Source organism: Lucilia sericata, unplaced genomic scaffold (genome assembly GCF_015586225.1).
Source record: "Lucilia sericata isolate MDLA Ls3-8-SP2 unplaced genomic scaffold, ASM1558622v1 Contig001443F_arrow, whole genome shotgun sequence".
NCBI classification, from domain to species: Eukaryota; Metazoa; Arthropoda; class Insecta; order Diptera; family Calliphoridae; genus Lucilia; species Lucilia sericata.
In genome coordinates this window covers 83,498-104,225 of record NW_023995375.1, presented here as the reverse complement: position 1 = coordinate 104,225, position 20,728 = coordinate 83,498, and the positions used below count along the sequence as shown (strand labels likewise).

The window sequence follows — 20,728 nt, the reverse complement described above, 5'->3', positions numbered from 1 at the left end:
TATGTAGAGTAATCATTGTCTATTGGTAACCAGTTCAAATCATTACCACTAGACAAAAGTAATGACTTCTGCAGAAGCTGCTGAATGCCCTGCCGTCGATGATCATAGACTGAATCCGCAAGGTAGCAAGTAACTGACGTGAATATCCCCAAGATAGATTCCATAAATCGTGCGACTAAATGGTTCGGATAGGTTTCCAGAGTTTTTCAGATCGAATGGTACTAATACGTCGACCATTCTCTCTTTTCAGGCACCACAAAGGTATCAATACGATGGACTTACGTGTGTCCCTAGTGACGTAAATTGAGGACAACCTGCTAACCTAACCTAGCACAAGACAACAGCCATAGTGGGATCTATTTACTAGGGGAATAGATGCTTCTTAGCTAGGATACTTCCCACAAATACTTTAGAGCAAGACACTCTCACTCACTCTTGACATAAAGAATAAACTTGTTAGAAAACCATTGAAAGAAATTATGAAGACCAGTAAGATTTGATCTTGACATTCACTACAATGCCAAGATCAATATTTACATTCGATATTCAGGTAATGAAACCACCAAGTTTTTGTTCAATTCTACTGGTTTGTATTCATTAACGAATAATAATGTTATTAATGGTTTATAAAAAGAATTTTGTTTAAAAAGTGCGTAATAAACCATTGGTAACTTCTTCAAGACCAGGATCACATATTAATTTACTATAAGACTGACATATCTAAATATTTGCATTTTCTGAACAACACCCACTGACTGCAATTCTCAAAAATTTTCTTCTTATATTATAAACATATAATGTTAACTTTTTAAAACTCTTTTCTTTTGCTTTAATCAAATTTAATTTATTATTTATACAAAATATTTGAACTTTTTATCGCTAAAAGTTCAAAATAATTTACATGCTTAAGAAGACAACTAGTATCTTACTCCATTCTCTGGCTACTGAAATATTTTATTTCGTTTATTGTAGTTAAATTAAACAAAATTTAACTCATCAACATTCTAAAATAATTTTTAATGAGAAAAGAAGAATGTTAAAAGTGAAATTCCCCCTTTCTGCAATATAATTTTTATAAAGAGTTTTTTTTCTGCATGCCAGCCAAACTTAATGACAAATATAGCATACTTTCAAGAGTACTATAGAGATCACTATACAACAGGGAAGAGAAAGAGAGTCCAAAAAAAGTCTCAAACGAAGATACAACTAAAAATAAATAATGACGTCATATCAAAAACAAATTTTAAAAATATAAACATCTGGATATTAAACTAAACAAATGAAAAAGAAAAGAAAAAAGCATACACAAAATTTGAATCATCAATTTGAAATCTTGAAATCTACATAAAATAAAATTAAAAATACTCTTACTATAGATACAACTAGACAAACAATTTACTAACAACTTAAAGCAAAACAAATTTCAAATATACTGCAACCAACATGTGGCGCGTTAAATTCAAACAAAAACTTAAATAGAAATTGTAACAATACATATTACAATAGTGATGATCTAAATGAAACTAAAACATTTACAGTTTATCTTTGAGTTACAAAAAAAACATTAATTGGGACATATTTTTTTGCAAACAATTCAATTGAAATTATAAATTATGAGATAATCGTGGGCGCATAAAACACTATTAATAACAACTACAACAGAATTCATTGACAGACAGATAAAAACCACATTCACTCATACTGTGGTAAAAAATATATAAAGTGCTGTCATTTTAGTGCTTTTTGCTCTTTGAAAATTGAAACGAGAGTCTCATATGAAATTCCTTACTGCCGGTCCACACTAGGAAACTTTTTTTGGGAAACTTTTGATTTTGAGTGAGAGAGAAAGAATATCATTCATCTCTCTCGCGGTACGGAGTTTCTCGTACTCGGAAACTTGTTTTGTTTTGTTATTCTTCTCATTCGTACAACAACAAATCAATGCAATTAATACGTAGTTTATGAAACAAAAGTTTCTATGTGTGGACCAGGACTTAGAGGGATTCTAGGTAGATTATTGGCAATTTGCAGTCTCTCCATACGGATGTAGGATTTGATATGACAAATATTTTAAAAATTGTTTTCTTTTATTGATACTGGGTAAGGATGGCTGGAGGTGTTATGAGACCCTGATTAAATAGTAGCTACGGTCCATGAGGACCAATAAGGATTGTATCTTAATCAGAGTTAATCCAAATTAATCTTCTCCTTGCATGCACTAAAATCATATATTTCAACTGCTTAATATTACCTATCCGATGACATTCCATGATTTCCGCAATTCTTAACAGTCATTTTGTGACCAATCCCGAGCAACATAATAAAGCAATAACCTTATAAGAAGCCAAGAAGGTTTCTTTATCCGTGACCTTAGAGCGGTTTAAGAACATAATTCTTCTTCATTTATTTCTATGAGAATAAAGTGAAAATAGTTGCAGTGATTGTGCAGCAAGCTGCTGTTAGTCCTCTATTCAAGTGGAGTATGTAAAAACTATCTTATGTTGATATTTCACCCGATATTATGTCAAAAGTTAAACTTCAATAATTTAGTAATCAAAGAGACTTTATCAAATTCGTCAGATTCAGATATATGAATAACACTTGCATTTGATATTTTTTACATTAGGTCGCCGGTTTAGTCGAGATCTTTGGCGATTCCACTCCAGGGAAGATCTAACCATACGTTTCGCTAGTTTTCGTAGATTATGCTCTTCATTTTCTTCCAACGATTTGTCTTATCATTGACTCTTCCTTCATCCGCCTATAGAGATCCTAATTTTAGGTCCAAAATATTTGGAGGTACATATTTGTTAATGAAATTTTATAGTTGTTGTACTATATTTATAGACATAAGCTATGTTTTACTTCTATACCGGTATGTGGACTTTTCGCATGAATTAAACATTATTAGTTTTGTGTTTTAAGATATCAGCATTGCTCAGATGTAATGATATTCGAAGATAAACGATTATAATTAATACTTCAATACGTTTTTTATACCCTACACCACTTTAGTGGGGAGGGTATATTGGATTTGTGCTGATGTTTGTAACATACAAAAATATTCGTCCTAGACCCACCTTAAAGTATACCAATCGGCTTAGAATCGTTTTCTGAGTCGATTAAGCTATGTCCGTCCGTCCGTCTGGCAGGCTGGCTGGCTGGCTGGCTGTCCATGTAAACCTTGTGCGCAAGCTACAGGTCGCAATTTTCAAGATAATTGGATGAAATTTGGCACGCACGTTTTATTTGACCCAAGGACGAAGCCTATTGAAAATGGTTAAAATCGGTCCATTATTTCACCTAGCCCCCATAGAACAGAACCCCCGAAAAGGGCTTCTGAGCTCATAATTATGTTAAATATACAGATATATCGATAAAATACGGCACAACTAAGTTTTATAAAAGTCTTGATGACCCTGCCAAATTTCATAAATATCGGGCCCCATTTGACCCTAGCTCCCATACAAAGTCCCCTTCAGAAAATTACTTGAATGTCCCAAATTAACTTATAATAATTATAAACACAAATATCGCGATGAAATTTAGCACAATAAAATATTATGTAAATATAAATATATTCACAAAATTTTATCGGGCTTGGTCCATATTTGCCCCTAGCCCCCATAAAAAGCCTCTTTCAGAAAATTAGTTTTTCATCCATAAATTGCTTAAATGTATCGGAACAAGGGAATATTGAAGATAAATGCTTTATTATGAAAAATAAATCACATTTAATATTCATAACTGGTGTAGGGTATCATATGGTCGGCCACGCCCGACTATACTTTCTTACTTGTTATTTATACACATTTTTCAATATATCTCAGATTCTTTTTCAATGTATGGCGTTTTTTTTTTAATTCGAAAACTAGACAACACTTTTAACAATTTAGTAAAACGTAAATGAGAGAGGGTCGGAGTAAAAATGCAAATTTAAATTCTGAAAAAAAACAAATACTCAGAGGTTGTGTGATCATTGAACAACCAAAACATTTTATATATTCATTATAATGACACAGAATTCTATTAAATTTGTATAAAATTTGTCGGCGATTTTCAATATTTATGTTGTCTTTTATGTTATAAGTGTATGGGCGTCGGATGTAAAGTTGAACACCATAATTAGATTTTTTTCTAATACACTTGTTGTTTGTTGTAAAAATTAATGAATGAATATAATTGTGTTGTTGTAATACACCTGTAGAGTAATTTTGAATTATGAAAAACTAAATCTTAAGTAAATATTATGTAAATTTTAGATATTTATATACTATGTTTATTCAGATTTTTCTTTTGGATTAAATAAACACAAGAATTATGTCACTTTGTTGGTATTTTTTTGTTGTTGTTCATGTTAATTTCTTTTGACAATGCTTACTCAACGGGTGGCATATTTAGGGAATTTCGTATTTCGTTAAATAGTAGAGTTAAACCAACAACAATAAGCAAAAATTTATTGCACCGATTTCACACACGTTAACACTGCAAAATTTCTCAACAAACTGATTGAAATTGTAAAAACAAAATACTCAAATCCATAAAGGTTAATATGGAATTGAGTTTTGTATTCACATGTACAATTTGATTGAGAAATATACCAGCAGCAACCAATAAATTCTTTTTTGGATTTTCTACTTCACATTTCACTGTGTTTTTTTTTATTTTATTTCTTTATTGTCTTGCGGATCTCCTCCCAAATTTGGCAAAGTCTAGATAACAGATTTCTTCATTTTTATCACACACCACAAAAGAAATTTAACAATTTATTAAATATAACAAATATACTTTGTAACTGATTGTTTATTCCATATTTTAATATGTTTTTTTTTAAGAAATTACCTTTAATTTAACACTAAATTTAACTAAATTTATATAAAAACAACTATAAATGCTCTAGCTCTCTTAATTTTTTAATGGATCTACTCTACAATAAGAAATAAAAAAAATCTACCAACTAGTGCCCACAGTTGTATGAGATAAGTACTTAAAATGTGCAAATATAGTAGTTCTGTAAAATAGAAAAATAAAGAAATTTTAATAAATTATTAGTGTTATGTATGTAAACATAAAGTAATATAAATTCATCATTTTTTATAATATTTATTATTAAATAATTAAAAATATCCACTTAAATATAAATACTACAGTACTTTAAATATGCAACGTTGTTTATTTCCAATTAAAATTTAACAGTTTGTCAAAGCGCCATCTGTTAGAGAGTAGCAAATCTTTAGTATACTGTTAAATACAACAATTATTATAACAATCAGCTTTTATATATATTTTATTATTTAAAAGGAAATTAAAGTTAAGCCTTTTTGAATTAAATTGGCATAATAATTCTTCTAGTTTCTTCAAATTTGTAAAGAAAATGAAACTGAGATACCAGTTTCCTTTAAAAATAAACACAAAGTTTCTAGATAGCATATGTGGTAGAACTATTGAAGATTTGGTTAATGAAGATATCTGGAGTCTTTAGAAAATTAATTTTACAAATTTACAGATGGACGGACGGGCTGACGGATACAGCTTAATCGTCTAAGCTATGTAAAAGGATCCAGAATATAAGTACATATGTACATACATATGTACATATACATACTTTATGAACTCGGAATGCTATATTGAAAAGATAACAAACTGAATGAAGACCTTATATATGTACATACATACATATGTATATACTTCTCACGAAGGTGAGAAACGATCAAAAATTTTGTTGACAGATTTGGGTCTAGCTCTTTTAATTTCCTTAAAAATGGGACTTTAAGTTTTCACTTTAATTTTGATTCTTTTGGCTTTAGAAGACTTTTTATTTAGAAAATGGACTCTTACATCTCCACTTAGGATGAAAATGATCACAAATTTTGATCCTTTTAGCTCTAGCTCTTCTAGTTTCCTTAAAAATAAAAAAAATTTCACTAATTTTTGTAAGGGTCTAGCTAGCGACTAAGTTTTATGTTTTTACTCAAATAGATTTTTTAACTTTTTGCTCAAAGAGATTATTTTTGATGGATAGTAAATATTATTACAGCTTTCGATTCTTTAATCTTCTTAAAAAAGTTGCTTTTAAGCTTTTAATTAAAAATTTTTGATTTTTGGTGGGAAATGAAAGAAGTTATCATTGATCTTCATATTTCCTGGAGTTTTATGTTGTTTATGCTTTCAAACACTATGTTTTATGCTTTCAAACACTATGAGGGAAATATTTAAACTATTTAATTAAGTTAGTGCAAACAATTATATGAACCCAAAAAGACTATTGCAATTTTTTGTATAATATTTGCATATGAATAAAATTTCCGTTATTTCAAAATACACACATACATACATATTTATATGAAATACCTAGTTTGTGTATGTAATTTCAACTTCCTTGTATAGTTGTTTATTTTCATTCGTGGTTTTATTTTGAAATTTAATCTAGAAATGTTTTAATATGTATCATTTATTTATTATTAATAATTTTAATTTTTAAAATAGAAATATGTATGTAAATGTTCTCTAATGGAAAGAAGTCTATTATACGCAAGTGTGTACGTGAAAATTACGATAAAAACAAAATAGAAAATACCCATATTATACTACGTCATGCTTGATTTTAGTCAAAAAAACGTAAACAATACAAGCAACATGTATAAAATGTAATAAATGTTGTTGTTGTTGCGAGATTACTTAATTGTAGGTATTATTTACATTAAAAAACAGCAGGTTTTTGATTTTGTTGTTTTGTTCTAGTCTATGTTTTGGGTTTTTGTTGTTTTCTTTTTAGCCAGAAGGGCTGGGTGTTATTGTTTTTTTTGTCATGCCAAAGATGACCGACTAGACCTTCCTTATTTTCTTGTTATTGTTATAATGCTAGACAAATGTTGCTGTAAACACATTTCTTAGTTTTTATTTTGATTTTCTAGAATTTGTTGTTTTCTTCATACATACTTTGAGTTTGTTTTTTAATTAGATAAATTAAATATACACATTCATATCAGCAACAACAACTAAATAATCTTATAAGAATAACAACAACTACCTACCAATCATACATACATTATGTAAAAACATATTTTGTTGTAAACATCAACTTGTTGCTACGTGATTTTTGTCGCGATTGTCTCTGGCAGAGTCCACATTTTTTATTGAATTGTTGTTGCCGTTCTTTTTTTGTTGCTACGTATGAATGACCTTGTTTATGTTTACAAAATTTTTTTATTTCTAATTTTTTGTTGTCGTTGCTTTTTACAAATTCTGTAAGAAATTTTTATAACAGGAGGTGTTGTTTCTTTTCATTGTTTTCTTGCTTTGATTAAAGAAAATAACAAAAGAGAGAATAAACAAAACATTATTTATGAAAAAAAAAAGTTTTAATTGTCAAATTAAGGCAAATGATAGCGAAGAAATGGTGGAACATTTTGAATATTTTGTTTTTAGATTTAATTTATAAAAATAATATTACAATTATAAAATAACTACAAGGTTATGTCAGAATTTTCATTTATTCGAAGCTCTACCGAAATTTTCTTGATTTTTATACCCTACACCACTTTAGTGGGGAGGGTATATTGGATTTGAGCTGATGTTTGTAACATATAAAAATATTCGTCCTAGACCCACCTTAAAGTATACCAATCGGCTTAGAATCGTTTTCTGAGTCGATTAAGCTATGTCCGTCCGTCCGTCCGTCTGGCTGGCTGGCTGGCTGTCCATGTAAACCTTGTGCGCAAGCTACAGGTCGCAATTTTCAAGATAATTGGATGAAATTTGGCACGCAAGGACGAAGCCTATTGAAAATGGTTAAAATCGGTCCATTATTTCACCTAGCCCCCATAGAACAGAACCCCCCGAAAAGGGCTTCTGAGCTCATAATTATGTTAAATATACAGACATATCGATAAAATACGGCACAACTAAGTTTTATAGAAGTCTTGATAACCCTGCCAAATTTCATAAAGATCGGGCCCCATTTGACCCTAGCTCCCATACAAAGTCCCCTTCAGAAAATTACTTGAATGTCCCAAATTAACTTATAAACACAAATATCGCGATGAAATTCAGCACAATAAAATATTATGTAAATATAAATATATTCAAAAAATTTTATCGGGCTTGGTCCATATTTGCCCCTAGCCCCCATATAAAGCCTCTTTCAGAAAATTAGTTTTTCATCCATAAATTGCTTAAATGTATCGGAACAAGGGAATATTGAAGATAAATGCGATATTATGAAAAATAAATCACATTTAATATTCATAACTGGTGTAGGGTATCATATGGTCGGCCCCGCCCGACTATAATTTCTTACTTGTTTTTATTTAATTGCGATTCTTCTTAAATCATTGAAAATGCAATATTTCAGATAGATTACGTCATAAATAAATTTAAAACAATTGATTGCCAAAATATACCGAATATTTATTATAAGTGATAACATAACGAACTCATTTCCTAACTGTTTTCAGATTTGATCAGGAAATATTCATATGTAGGTGGCTATAGATTGAACTCTTTTAATACCACTCCCCTTCGTGAGAAGGGTATACATTAAGGTAATATCCAAAATTAGGCCATATCATAACTAATTAATTCTGAAATATTTTAACAATCTCTTGTCAAAGAAAAGTGACTTCGTGAAGAGGGGTTAAAGGAAAATATGGTCTTATCCGTATAAATTCTTGTAGAGCAATTTACGATGACATTAAAGCTATTTATGCACAATTTCATTATTGTTTGAAAGTGAATTTTCACCTTTAAGTAATTTTCTGAAGGAAACTTTGTATGGGGGCTGGAGTCAAATGAGGCCCGTTCATTACAAAAATCGGCAGTATCATTTAAACTTATATAAAAATAAGATTTATTGTAGAGATTCTAAAACATTTAACATAATTATTAGCTTAAAAAGATAGGCGAAATAATGGATTGATTTCCACCATTTTCAATAGGCTTCGTCCTTGGGTCAAAAAACTTTGTGCCAAATTTCATGAGCACAAAGTTTACATGGTCACAAAGACGGATAGACATGCAGACGGCCATAGCTTAATCGACTCAGAAAGTGATTCTGAGCCGATTGTCATATTTTACGGTGTAGAACCAATATTTTTGGGTATTGCAAACATCAGCCCAAACGCATAATACCCTCCCTATGATAGTGGTAAAGGGTATAAAAATGTTTAAAATTAAATATGCTAATGGGGTGCTATTTGTAACTCTGGTAGGACTATATTTTTGTACTTTTTCGTTCTTTAACTGGTACTCTCTGAGTTTGCTATAATATTGAAACTGAAACATGAAATTAAGCATGTTGAGCCGGGAGTAAATGAGAACCTACATACATATAAAAAGGGACTTTTTGGTACTTTTTAGTTCTTCAAAAGGTACTTTTTAAGTTTTCTGTAATATTAAATCTAGTAATTTAAAATTAAACATTCAAAGTTGTAACTGAATGAAAATCTGTAGGAGAGTTTTTTTTTAAATTTGATTTTTCTGCTGTATTGAACCTAAAAACATATAATCAAACATATAGGATCCTGATGAAATGAAAATCTATAAGTGTGAATATTATATAAGATTCGGTACAGCCGAATAGAGAACTCTTACTTTTTTTGTTTAATTAATAATCAATAAATAATTATTTTATTATTTAATGTCGTACTAAAAACAAAAGAATTTATATCGAATGTGGACAAAAACATTTGACGTCATTTTATATTTAATTTGATAACAATTAATATCAGCATATTCCTAATGATGTGCGTTTTTTTAATTGTTTATATTAAAAAAAAACTTTAATTTGTCTTATAATTTGAATTTCGTTTTTTTATCAGTTTTCTTATCAAAATTAAAGCAACCAATGCGAAACTCGTGCCTCAAGTTTAATTAGACTATGAATTTGCAGAATATAAAACCACCAAAACTCGTGTGCCCAGATATTGCCAAGGTGAAGGTTAAATATTTGCTAAATTAAAATAAAAATTCACTTAACGGTAAAACAAGTATAGAAGAAAGAGTCAATAATCCGAAGTACAAACTAGTTTCTTCTTGTTGTTTTTATTAAATCTATTATTTTTAGAATTTTATAATAATTTAACATTATCTTTTTTATCAGTCCAAACACTTGAAAATATTATTCGTTGGAACTGATATTAGGAAAAAAATTATTAAAATTATGGATCGTTACTAAACTAACTTCTTTTCTCGATCAAAAGTTTATTTACAAAATTATTCACTCCTTTCGTCAATCAAGATAGAATAAAAAATTTCACTTCAAAGGATAGAGGTGATTGATTATTTTCTAAGTTTTTTTATGTATAAAATGGAATATTATCTGAGTGAGTTAACTGATCAAAGTTCGGATCCAAATTCGCACATAGAAAATGTCGAAGGATGATTGATTATTCTCTAAGTTGTTTATGTATAAAATGGAATTTTATATGAAATGAGTGAGTTCACTGATCGTAGTTCGGATCCAAATTCGCGATCAAATAAAAGTTATAATTTTTTATTGTTATATTAAAATAATATATTAGAAATGAGTGATAACCGATCGATAAATGTATTTTTATTGTTTTGAAGCTTTTTTTGATCATGTTATTTTGCAATGATTTCTTTTCTAATTGTTTTTGATTGAAATAAATTCTAAAACAAGAAATATTAGATAATATTTATAAATTATTCATATATACATAAGTATAAATAAAATGTGTATTCAAAATGTATCTTTTAAATATTAAATTGTTTTATTTGCTTTCAATTATTTTAAGTGTTTTGTTTGTTAAAACGTACAAATATTGCTCAACAGGTGTATTTCATAATGTAGAAGTTCTTACAGTTTAAAAAATAAATATTTTATTTCAAATTTATTATTATTTTTTTTCTTTTAGTATTTTTATTATACGTAGTAATTTGCTCTATAAAATGTGATAAGACTTGTGGGGCCTAAATTTCAAGTGTAGGTTTAATATTTTATTTATTTTTGATTATTAAATAAACGTCTGGCTATTTGTTTTGCCTTTCATCTTCTCGTCATTATATTGTAGTTTTCTTTATTTCAATGGAATTTATTTGATAAGATTATAAAATTGTAACATATTTTCTTTGAAAGAATTATTTTCAAATGTGACACCACCCCCTTTTTTCCAAAAAAAAAAAAAAAGCCGTACACAACAAACAACAGTAACTTTTACTAGATATTACTGGTATTTAGTAAATCTTTGTACTGGTGGTACTGGTTGGTATAAGTCACCAATCATTGTAATTATTTTTCAAATTGGTTTAAACTGAATAATAAAAACTTTTTTTAGATAAGAATACATTTGGTTCTCCTTATGTTCCTTACACTTGCATAATATAAAACATACTTTTTTGAATTATACCAGTCTTGTGGTAAATGATATAATATACATACAGTGAATCAACTAAGTTTTTTGCCTACCATTTTTAAGAGAATTTAGTTTTTTGTTCATAAATAAAATTCAAAAAAACAGGTAAAAAGTAAACTTATGTTTTCCAATTGAAAATAGAGATTGTGTAGAATGGGAAAACCAAGAAAAAAAATATTAAAATAAAAATTTTGGTGCATTTGTTGTTGCATTTTATGATTTTTCATCAGAATTTGCACGTCAATAAAGTATTTTGCATATTGAAATTTCCAGTTAATTTCGTTGGGTTTTTCAAATTATTTTTTAATTGCTTTTTGGAATTTATTGTTTTATTGTTAAAAGGACACGTGTTAAGTATTTTTCAATTGTAATTTTCAAAAATCATATCCTTATTGTGTGAAACTGTGTAGTTATTTGCGTTAAAAATGTTTAAAGGGAAATAATGAGGCAATTCCAATATAAAAAATTAATTTAGATTTTTAGAACAAGTATAAATCAATGGAATTCAATTATGAGATGTTTAATCAATCATTAAAAAAATATAAAATATAGAAATTGATGAAATAACACAAAGAATTATTAAAAAAAACGCACTGAGTTGTCTTTCAAAATCTTTAACTGCCAAAGGAGAGCGACTTGTATCCAAGCAAAAACCATTGAAGTCCTCATTTATCTTCTCCAAAGTCCATATACGAACTTAAATGAACACTATGTTTAAATCTAGACCTCTAAACAGACCTTAGGCTGCTTGGAAACAATATAAAGCGAACAATCGTGTGGTACAGGAAAAATACTTAATTTAGATATTTACAAATAGGTTCTTATCACCTAAGATCCACAAAAGCAATATTTTTCGGCTAATACATACACTTATATATAGTTAGAACCAAAATCAAGAATAACTATCCAAATCCAACTACGCCTACTGTATTTTATTCATAAAATAATGCATTCAAAATATGAGGTAGAATATCAAAATTTTAGCATGTAATAGTTCTATAGTGGTATACGGTGATATCACCATACTTAGAGTGGCTAGGATGGTACTTAGTGTTAGCTTTATTGAATAAGAATCAATATTATACAATTCTAAATAAAATTCACACAGTAACTCCCCAAATAGATGGGGTTTCCGTAATGTAGTTTTTGTTTATGAATACAAAATGACCAAAAACCTAGATTATTTGTGTTATAATCTATAGATTTATACCCCACTAAAATTTTCTTTCTAGGTCCAAATCCATTGATTTCCTAATATATCATGTATCCAATTCAAAATTACTTATTATTTTCGAAATTAAATCAAAGAAACGATGGATTTCATGTTAAGTCAAATATTGAAAAATTCTTATAGGTATATGGGATAATAAATCGGTTAAGAAATGTCCAAACTTAGTCGTTCCACTACTAAAATATCTAAAAAATGTTTTTCTAATATATAGGAGTAATAATAATGCAGCAATATTAAAAAAATTAACAAAAAACCTAAAAAAAGCAAAATACTTTATTGACCTTAGAAGTTAACAATACGTTCACATTTTATCAAAAATCTCGTTAATTAATATCACGATTTTACTTTTTATGGTAGAAAATTAAAATATAAGATATTCTTTAAAAAAATACAATAAACAAATTGCTTTATTTTGCTAAAAATAATTGTTCAGATAAAGTTTTTTCTTAAAATTTATAAAATTTTACATAGGCAAATTACTTAATTGATTCACTGTACATACATAAATAGTAGTAAAGTGTAACACCCAATTTACACGATGATTTTTTTTCATGTTTGCCCAGACGTCTGTTTTCATGTTTGTCGATGATTGGTGGTGAGCGGGGTAGAGAAGAATGGGGGGTAAGAAAACAAACATGATTTGGGATTTTCATGATTGTTTTTGACATTCCTCTTTAAACTCATTCGTACTGTTGATATTATGCTCATGTAAAAAAATAATTATGTCTTTTTTTTTACATGAAAACATTAAAATTTGCATTAAAAAAATACTATAGCGTGTAATTAAATTTTTTTAAATCAAATTAAATGGTTTTTATGTTAAAAATTTCATTTTATTTTTATTACGAATAAGTAATTAAAAAGGATTATACAATTAAACATCAAAAAAAGACATGCATAGTTGCATGTAAAAAATCACCGTATAAATGTTCATGATTTTTTGGAAGATTCTCAAAAGAGAATTGGAAAAAACAGACGTCTGAAAAGTCTTCATGTAAATTGCGCCTAATAAAATAATTTTTTTTGTTTTAAATTATAATAAGTACGTGAATTACTTTCCTTAATCACTTAAAATAATAAACAAAACAGTAAATGTTTTTATCAGCTTCCAACATTTGTTTATCTCCAGCACCAAGCCCCAGCAGCATTTTATTTAAAAATTTAAATAATTTTTTAACAAAAACAAATTATTTCTTTATTTATCACGTGATCTCAGAAGATCATGTTTGTTACAGCAATAAATTAAATAAATTGAGGAATTTGAATAAGTGAGTAAATAAGAGTACATGTAAGTATGTTTGTGTGAGAATAAATGAATAATACTGTAAATGATTGAAAGAAATAAATGATGAATCATCGAAATCTACATTTTGCTGTAACCCTACCCCCCCATTACCCTCTTTCACACTCTACTTCGAACCGTAAACAGAAATAATCTAAAGTGTTAAAAAATATAATGTTGATGAGGAATAAAATAAAAAAAAAACAAGTAAGAAAGTATAGTCATATGATACCCTACACCAGTTATGAATATTAAATGTAATTTATTTTTCATAATATCGCATTTATCTTCAATATTCCCTTGTTCCGATACATTTAAGCAATTTATGGATGAAAAACTAATTTTCTGAAAGAGGCTTTATATGGGAGCTAGGGGCAAATATGGACCAAGCCCGATAAAATTTTGTGAATATATTTATATTTACATAATATTTTATTGTGCTGAATTTCATCGCGATATTTGTGTTTATAAGTTAATTTGGGACATTCAAGTTATTTTCTGAAGGGGACTTTGTATGGGAGCTAGGGTCAAATGGGGCCCGATCTTTATGAAATTTGGCAGAGTTATCAAGCCTTCTATAAAACTTAGTTATGCCGTATTTTATCGATATATCTGTATATTTAACATAATTATGAGCTCAGAAGCCCTTTTCGGGGGGTTCTGTTCTATGGAGGCTAGGTGAAATAATGGACCGATTTTAACCATTTTCAATGGTCTTCGTCCTTGGGTCAAATAAAACGTGCGTGCCAAATTTCATCCAATTATCTTGAAAATTGCGACCTGTAGCTTGCGCACAAGGTTTACATGGACAGCCAGCCAGACGGACGGACGGACATAGCTTAATCGACTCAGAAAACGATTCTAAGCCGATTGGTATACTTTAAGGTGGGTCTAGGACGAATATTTTTATATGTAACAAACATCAGCACAAATCCAATATACCCTCCCCACTAAAGTGGTGTAGGGTATAAAAACTTCAAATTGAAAACATTCGTATTTATATGAAGTTTTGAAAAATGTATGTAAAACAAAAACCACTCTCATCAATAATATAGTAAATAAAGAATATATTGCGAAAAACGTAAATTTTTAAAGAAGTAAACAAGTAAAGAAAGAAAGACAGACAGACAGACAGACATACACACACACACAAAACATAAATTACAACAAAAAGTTAAAAAAGACAACAAACAGCTAAGTATTGAATGAATATGAGCTGTGGACGATTTTGAAGCGGAAAAAGTGGGTGTATTGATATAATTGCAGCTGCCGCTTGTTTGTTAAGTTATAAGCAACAACAAGAAAAAACACTTGAATTTCAATAATCAGTTGTATTAAAGGATGCATTCATTTAAGATTTTTTTCCCCAGAAAAACTTGTCACTATGAATTATCAGTTCTTGCTCTCCTCTCTGGTTAAAGATCTCGTTATGAAACATTAAGTATGTTCACTCGGTCTGATCAGATCCAATTCTGCAAAACAAAACATTATATTATTCGCAAGCATAATTTGTTTTATTATTCCTTGTAGGCTAGGTTAGTAGGTAGTGCTGAAGTCTGTCTGACCGATATTCAAAGGTTAGATTCCTAGCAGTGGTAATGGAAAATGAGCGCACAACAGAAGAAATGGAAGCAAAGTTGTGTGTCTTGGGACATCCTCCTTTCAAACGAACTAACTAACTAATTTTTTTACATATTACTTCCTCTCGTCCATTTAAATCAGATATGATATAATTGAAGTCGTCTCGATCGAGGGCAACGTGGAAGAGATGATATTTAATTATCTCATACAAATTCGGGTAACGTGCCGTCATAACTTCAAAAAAATTTTAACGAGGCTATCGTTGCTCCTTTGAACATTACTGTTCATTTTGTTAAGAGAAGACAAGTCATCAGAATGGAATTTGACATGATTAATACCCAATGTATTAAAAGAATCTGTAGAATCCGATGATTGTTTATTGAATAACGGAGTAAAGGTTTTATGTATGTGTTGGGAGGTGTTCCTTGGGTGTCCGAAATCTGATTCGCTAAACCTATGCTCACAATTGATAAAGAGCTTTACCGATCCCTTGGAGGTACTTTTTTGAGCTTTCGGGGTAATAGAGGCTGCCGAAAAATAGAGACTGCAGTATTCATATAATATAAAGTGTAAAAAACGCAGATCGATTATACGGATGTTTAAAGAGTATAATAGATTCAAAGAACGGACACGGTTGGATCTTTAAATTTTAGTTAGACTCCGTGTTTATATTACATCTATGGTTAGGGTAGTGCTTAGTTTGCGCTGATCATGTTTCTGGTTTCTGTATCTATATCGAGTTCAACTTGATTACCGGAATGTAACCTTTGGTTATAGTTGTAAAAGGGTATATATAGTTCTCCTATTTGATTATTCAGAATTTTTTCTTTGATATTTGGTGAAAAAAGTTATGTTTATATCTCTGCTGGTTTATATCTCTGCTGGTTCTTCCATTTATTTTCTAGAATACGTTACTTTAAAGAACTGTTTATACAGAAACAATTTAACTGCATACATTAGGGAAGCCTGAAACTGCAAGATGCTGATGTTTCCGCTGTTCCCTCTGAAAAAGAAAAATGTCTTCATTCTAACCATTTCTCATTTTTTTGTCCTGACGTCATAATTTGGTAAGCTTTTTGACGTTTTTAGTAATTTTTCATATTTCTTATAAAGAAAATGCTTAACGAAGACCTTTCATATGATATTAAATTTTTATTTCATTCCTTTGAGACAATGACATCCATTGACGCAGCTCCTAGAATTTCATTCAAAATTCATTTTCGGCCGGATCATCTCTACTTTATTTCTTATCCATAGAAACGGGGCCTACCTAATATACTGTATGTACTTCAACACTTATGCATACAACCATATGCACATAAGAAACCACTGTCAATAGATTTAATATGAATGAATGAATCTATATCAGCCTAAACACTAAATTCAACAAATTGTACTTAAGAAAACCTACAACAAAAAACATAAACCAAGAAAAAAGAAAACAACAACAAACAAACTACACAATACAAAACTAAATTAAAGTGAACTGAACTGAAATGAATGCAACAAGCACTGGAATGTAGACGACCTAGCCACCACCATGATCGGGGGTATACATATGTATATAGATACTATATCTAGTAGATACGTGGTGTGTCTGTTTGTTTGGCTATACGTTCATATGTATGACACAGCTGCCGTAATAGCTATTTATGTGTCTTTAAGTATTTTTTTTTTTCTTTTTATTTTTGTTTTTCTACTTTTGTTACTTCTTTCTCATTTTATTGATATTTATTTACTTGGTGTTGTTGTTGTTATTGTTTCTTAATGTTTCTATTATTTTGTTTGTTTTATGTCCGTCCGTCTGTCTGTCAGTTTGTCTTTTAGTAAATTTTTAAGTATTATGTTATTTCCTCCGTTTCCTCTTCCGACGTGCATATAGTCTTGTCTGTACTTTTTTCGACTTTAAGTAGTTTTCCAAACAACATGTTGACGATGATGTATGTATGGATCAAGCTGTTGCTGCTGCTGCAATAATTGAAAAATGTGTGTGTTTGCAAGTAATTTATTTATATATTTCTTTTTCAGAAAAATATACTTTTTTTTGTTTGTACTCAATTTAATCTTGGGCGTATGTCTTTTTAAATGAAATGCACAAAAAAAAAACAATTTAAAAGGATTGAAATTTGTAACTAGTTTGAATAGAAAATTATAATCGTATTAATTATTTCCAAACATTCGGTTTCTAAAGGAAATTGTGAAATTATACATGGCAGATATTTCTGAACAGGTATTAAAATTGAGGCAAAAAAACACATTTAGAATTTCAGATCATAAATTCGAGAGGTGGGTCGGTCAATTGGTATACATAAAAGTCAGTGGTGCCAGTATTTTTCCACCATTTCCCGTTAAACCATGTCAGAAAAAAACGCTAGAAAACATCAGATTTAGGTTTTTGCAAAAGCCGTTAGAAAACGTCAAATTTATTAAATTGCTGGAATTTTTTTAATTTACCAAATAAATACACAATTGCGGTAAATTTTATAAAAAAATAAGAATATTGAAACTCAACTATAGATTAGGCAACATTAAGTAGTATAGGCTATAGAATAGACTATACTATATACTAGACTAATGACTATAATATAGAATAAACTAAAGACTAGACTATAAACTAATACTAGACTATAGACTATACTATTTACTAGACTATATACTAGACTATGGACTACACTATGGGCTATATACACTAGACTATAGACTAGACTATAGAATAGACTATAGACTAGACTATAGACTAGACTATAGACTAGACTATAGACTAGACTATAGACTAGACTATAGACTAGACTATAGACTAGACTATATACCAGACTATAGACTAGACTAGACTATAGACTAGACTATAGACTAGACTATAGACTAGACTATAGACTAGACTATAGACTAGACTATAGACTAGACTAGACTATAGACTAGACTAGACTATAGACTAGACTATAGACTAGACTATAGACTAGACTATAGACTAGACTATAGACTATAGACTAGACTATAGGCTAGACTATAGACTAGACTATAGACTAGACTGTAGACTAGACTATTGACTAGACTATAGACTAGACTATAGACTAGACTATAGACTAGTCTATAGACTAGTCTATAGACTAGACTATAGACTATAGACTAAACTATAGACTAGACTATAGACTAGACTATAGACTAGACTATAGACTAGACTATAGACTAGACTATAGACTAGACTATAGACTAGACTATAGACTAGACTATAGACTAGACTATAGACTAGACTATAGACTAGACTATAGACTAGACTATAGACTAGACTATAGACTAGACTATAGACTAGACTATAGACTAGACTATAGACTAGACTATAGACTAGACTATAGACTAGACTATAGACTAGACTATAGACTAGACTATAGACTAGACTATAGACTAGGCTATAGACTAGACTATAGACTAGACTATAGACTAGACTATAGACTAGACTACAGACTAGACTATAGACTAGACTATAGACTAGACTACAGACTAGACTATAGACTAGACTATAGACTAACTATAGACTAGACTATAGACTAGACTATAGACTAGACTATAGACTAGACTATAGACTAGACTATAGACTAGACTATAGACTAGACTATAGACTAGACTATAGACTAGACTATAGACTAGACTATAGACTAGACTATAGACTAGACTATAGACTAGACTATAGACTAGACTATAGACTAGACTATAGACTAGACTATAGACTAGACTATAGACTAGACTATAGACTAGACTATAGACTAGACTATAGACTAGACTATAGACTAGACTATAGACTAGACTATAGACTAGACTATAGACTAGACTATAGACTAGACTATAGACTAGACTATAGACTAGACTATAGACTAGACTATAGACTAGACTATAGACTAGACTATAGACTAGACTATAGACTAGACTATAGACTAGACTATAGACTAGACTATAGACTAGACTATAGACTAGACTAGACTAGACTAGACTAGACTAGACTAGACTAGACTAGACTAGACTAGACTAGACTAGACTAGACTAGACTATAGACTAGACTAGACTAGACTAGACTAGACTAGACTAGGCTAGACTAGACTAGACCAGACTATACTAGACTAGACTAGACTAGACTAGACTAGACTAGACTAGACTAGCCTAGACTAGTCTAGACTATATGGACCAATTTTTCTTATTTTTAAATATCGATCTTCTCGATAGCATGTCTGGTTACAACGACTCCACTATCTATAAGGACTCGGAATATATACATTATACGGTCGGAATATTATACTATAGAAATTATAAACGGAATGACAATCTTATATATACCCTTCTAACGAAAGTAAAGGGTATAAAAATGCAATTGAAAATTTCTGAAATACAATTGGAAGTGATTGGATATATGTATGTATACTAGTTCTTGGAACTTGTTTACAAAAATTTCAAAATATAACAATATACTTAATAAATGAAACAAATTCCTGAAAACACCGCATTATATATATTTTTTAATTAATGCAGCCGATCGTTAACAATTAAAAGGAAATATTGAATTTTTAAAATAACACGTTCAGTTGCGATTTAATAAATTCATGCATATCTAGGTATATAAGTATGAACACCCTCTGATTCCGAGGGTGACCATTTCGAATAAAAGTCAATGATGAAAGATCAGATATTATTTTTATTGCACTTTTTCAAAAAGAAAATTGTTAAAAAAATACCCACAAATATGTATATTAATAATAATCTCAGTTATTTCTTAATTAATTATTTAAACAAATTTATTATAAAGATTGGAATATTTTAAATAAATCCCAAAGTTAAACAAAATTTTCCCACTGATAAGAAGTTTTATTCTAAAATAATGGTGTGACAGATAATTTACTTTCAAGACTTTTATTCGAAGTGATATTTATACATTTTTGTGGAAAAATCTAAAAATAAGGAATCTAAAGAATTTCCACCCCTAAAAACTTTCCATTTTAACATTTATAAAGTGTCTTAACTTAAATCCAGATCATGCTGAGCACTCAGTTTCGAAAATATTAAAAACATATTATAAGTAAGTGGTGTTAAAAACCGTTCTTATGTTTTACATTCCTCAACGATCATGTACTCAGTAAGTAAATTTTATGTTTTTATTGATCAACCATAAAATTATAATTATACAAAAGAAATATAAAAATTTTATTAATTGATTATTTCAGCTTCGTGAGAATGGTATACATTTCGAATGGGATTACGTTTGTAATTTCTGCAATA

General features: G+C 29.3%; 1 protein-coding gene across 4 annotated transcripts in view; it reads right to left on the bottom strand.

The window, feature by feature from the left end:
• LOC119611414 (LIM and senescent cell antigen-like-containing domain protein 1) overlaps positions 1 to 20,728 on the bottom strand; it is a 49,828-nt gene that overhangs the window by 3,946 nt on the left and 25,154 nt on the right. Inside the window, exon 1 of one of the 4 annotated variants that reach the window (XM_037966984.1) lies at positions 4,843 to 4,993. The exons of 2 other annotated variants lie outside the window; for them this stretch is intronic. Coding sequence is in view for 1 of the 2 variants with exons in the window: in XM_037966983.1 (XP_037822911.1) it covers positions 4,382 to 4,395 (14 nt within the window). In the remaining variant the exon portion in view is untranslated. Of the gene's footprint in view, positions 1 to 4,381; positions 4,539 to 4,842; positions 4,994 to 20,728 lie in introns of those variants that run through there. One more of the 4 variants, XM_037966983.1, reaches the window with a different exon arrangement.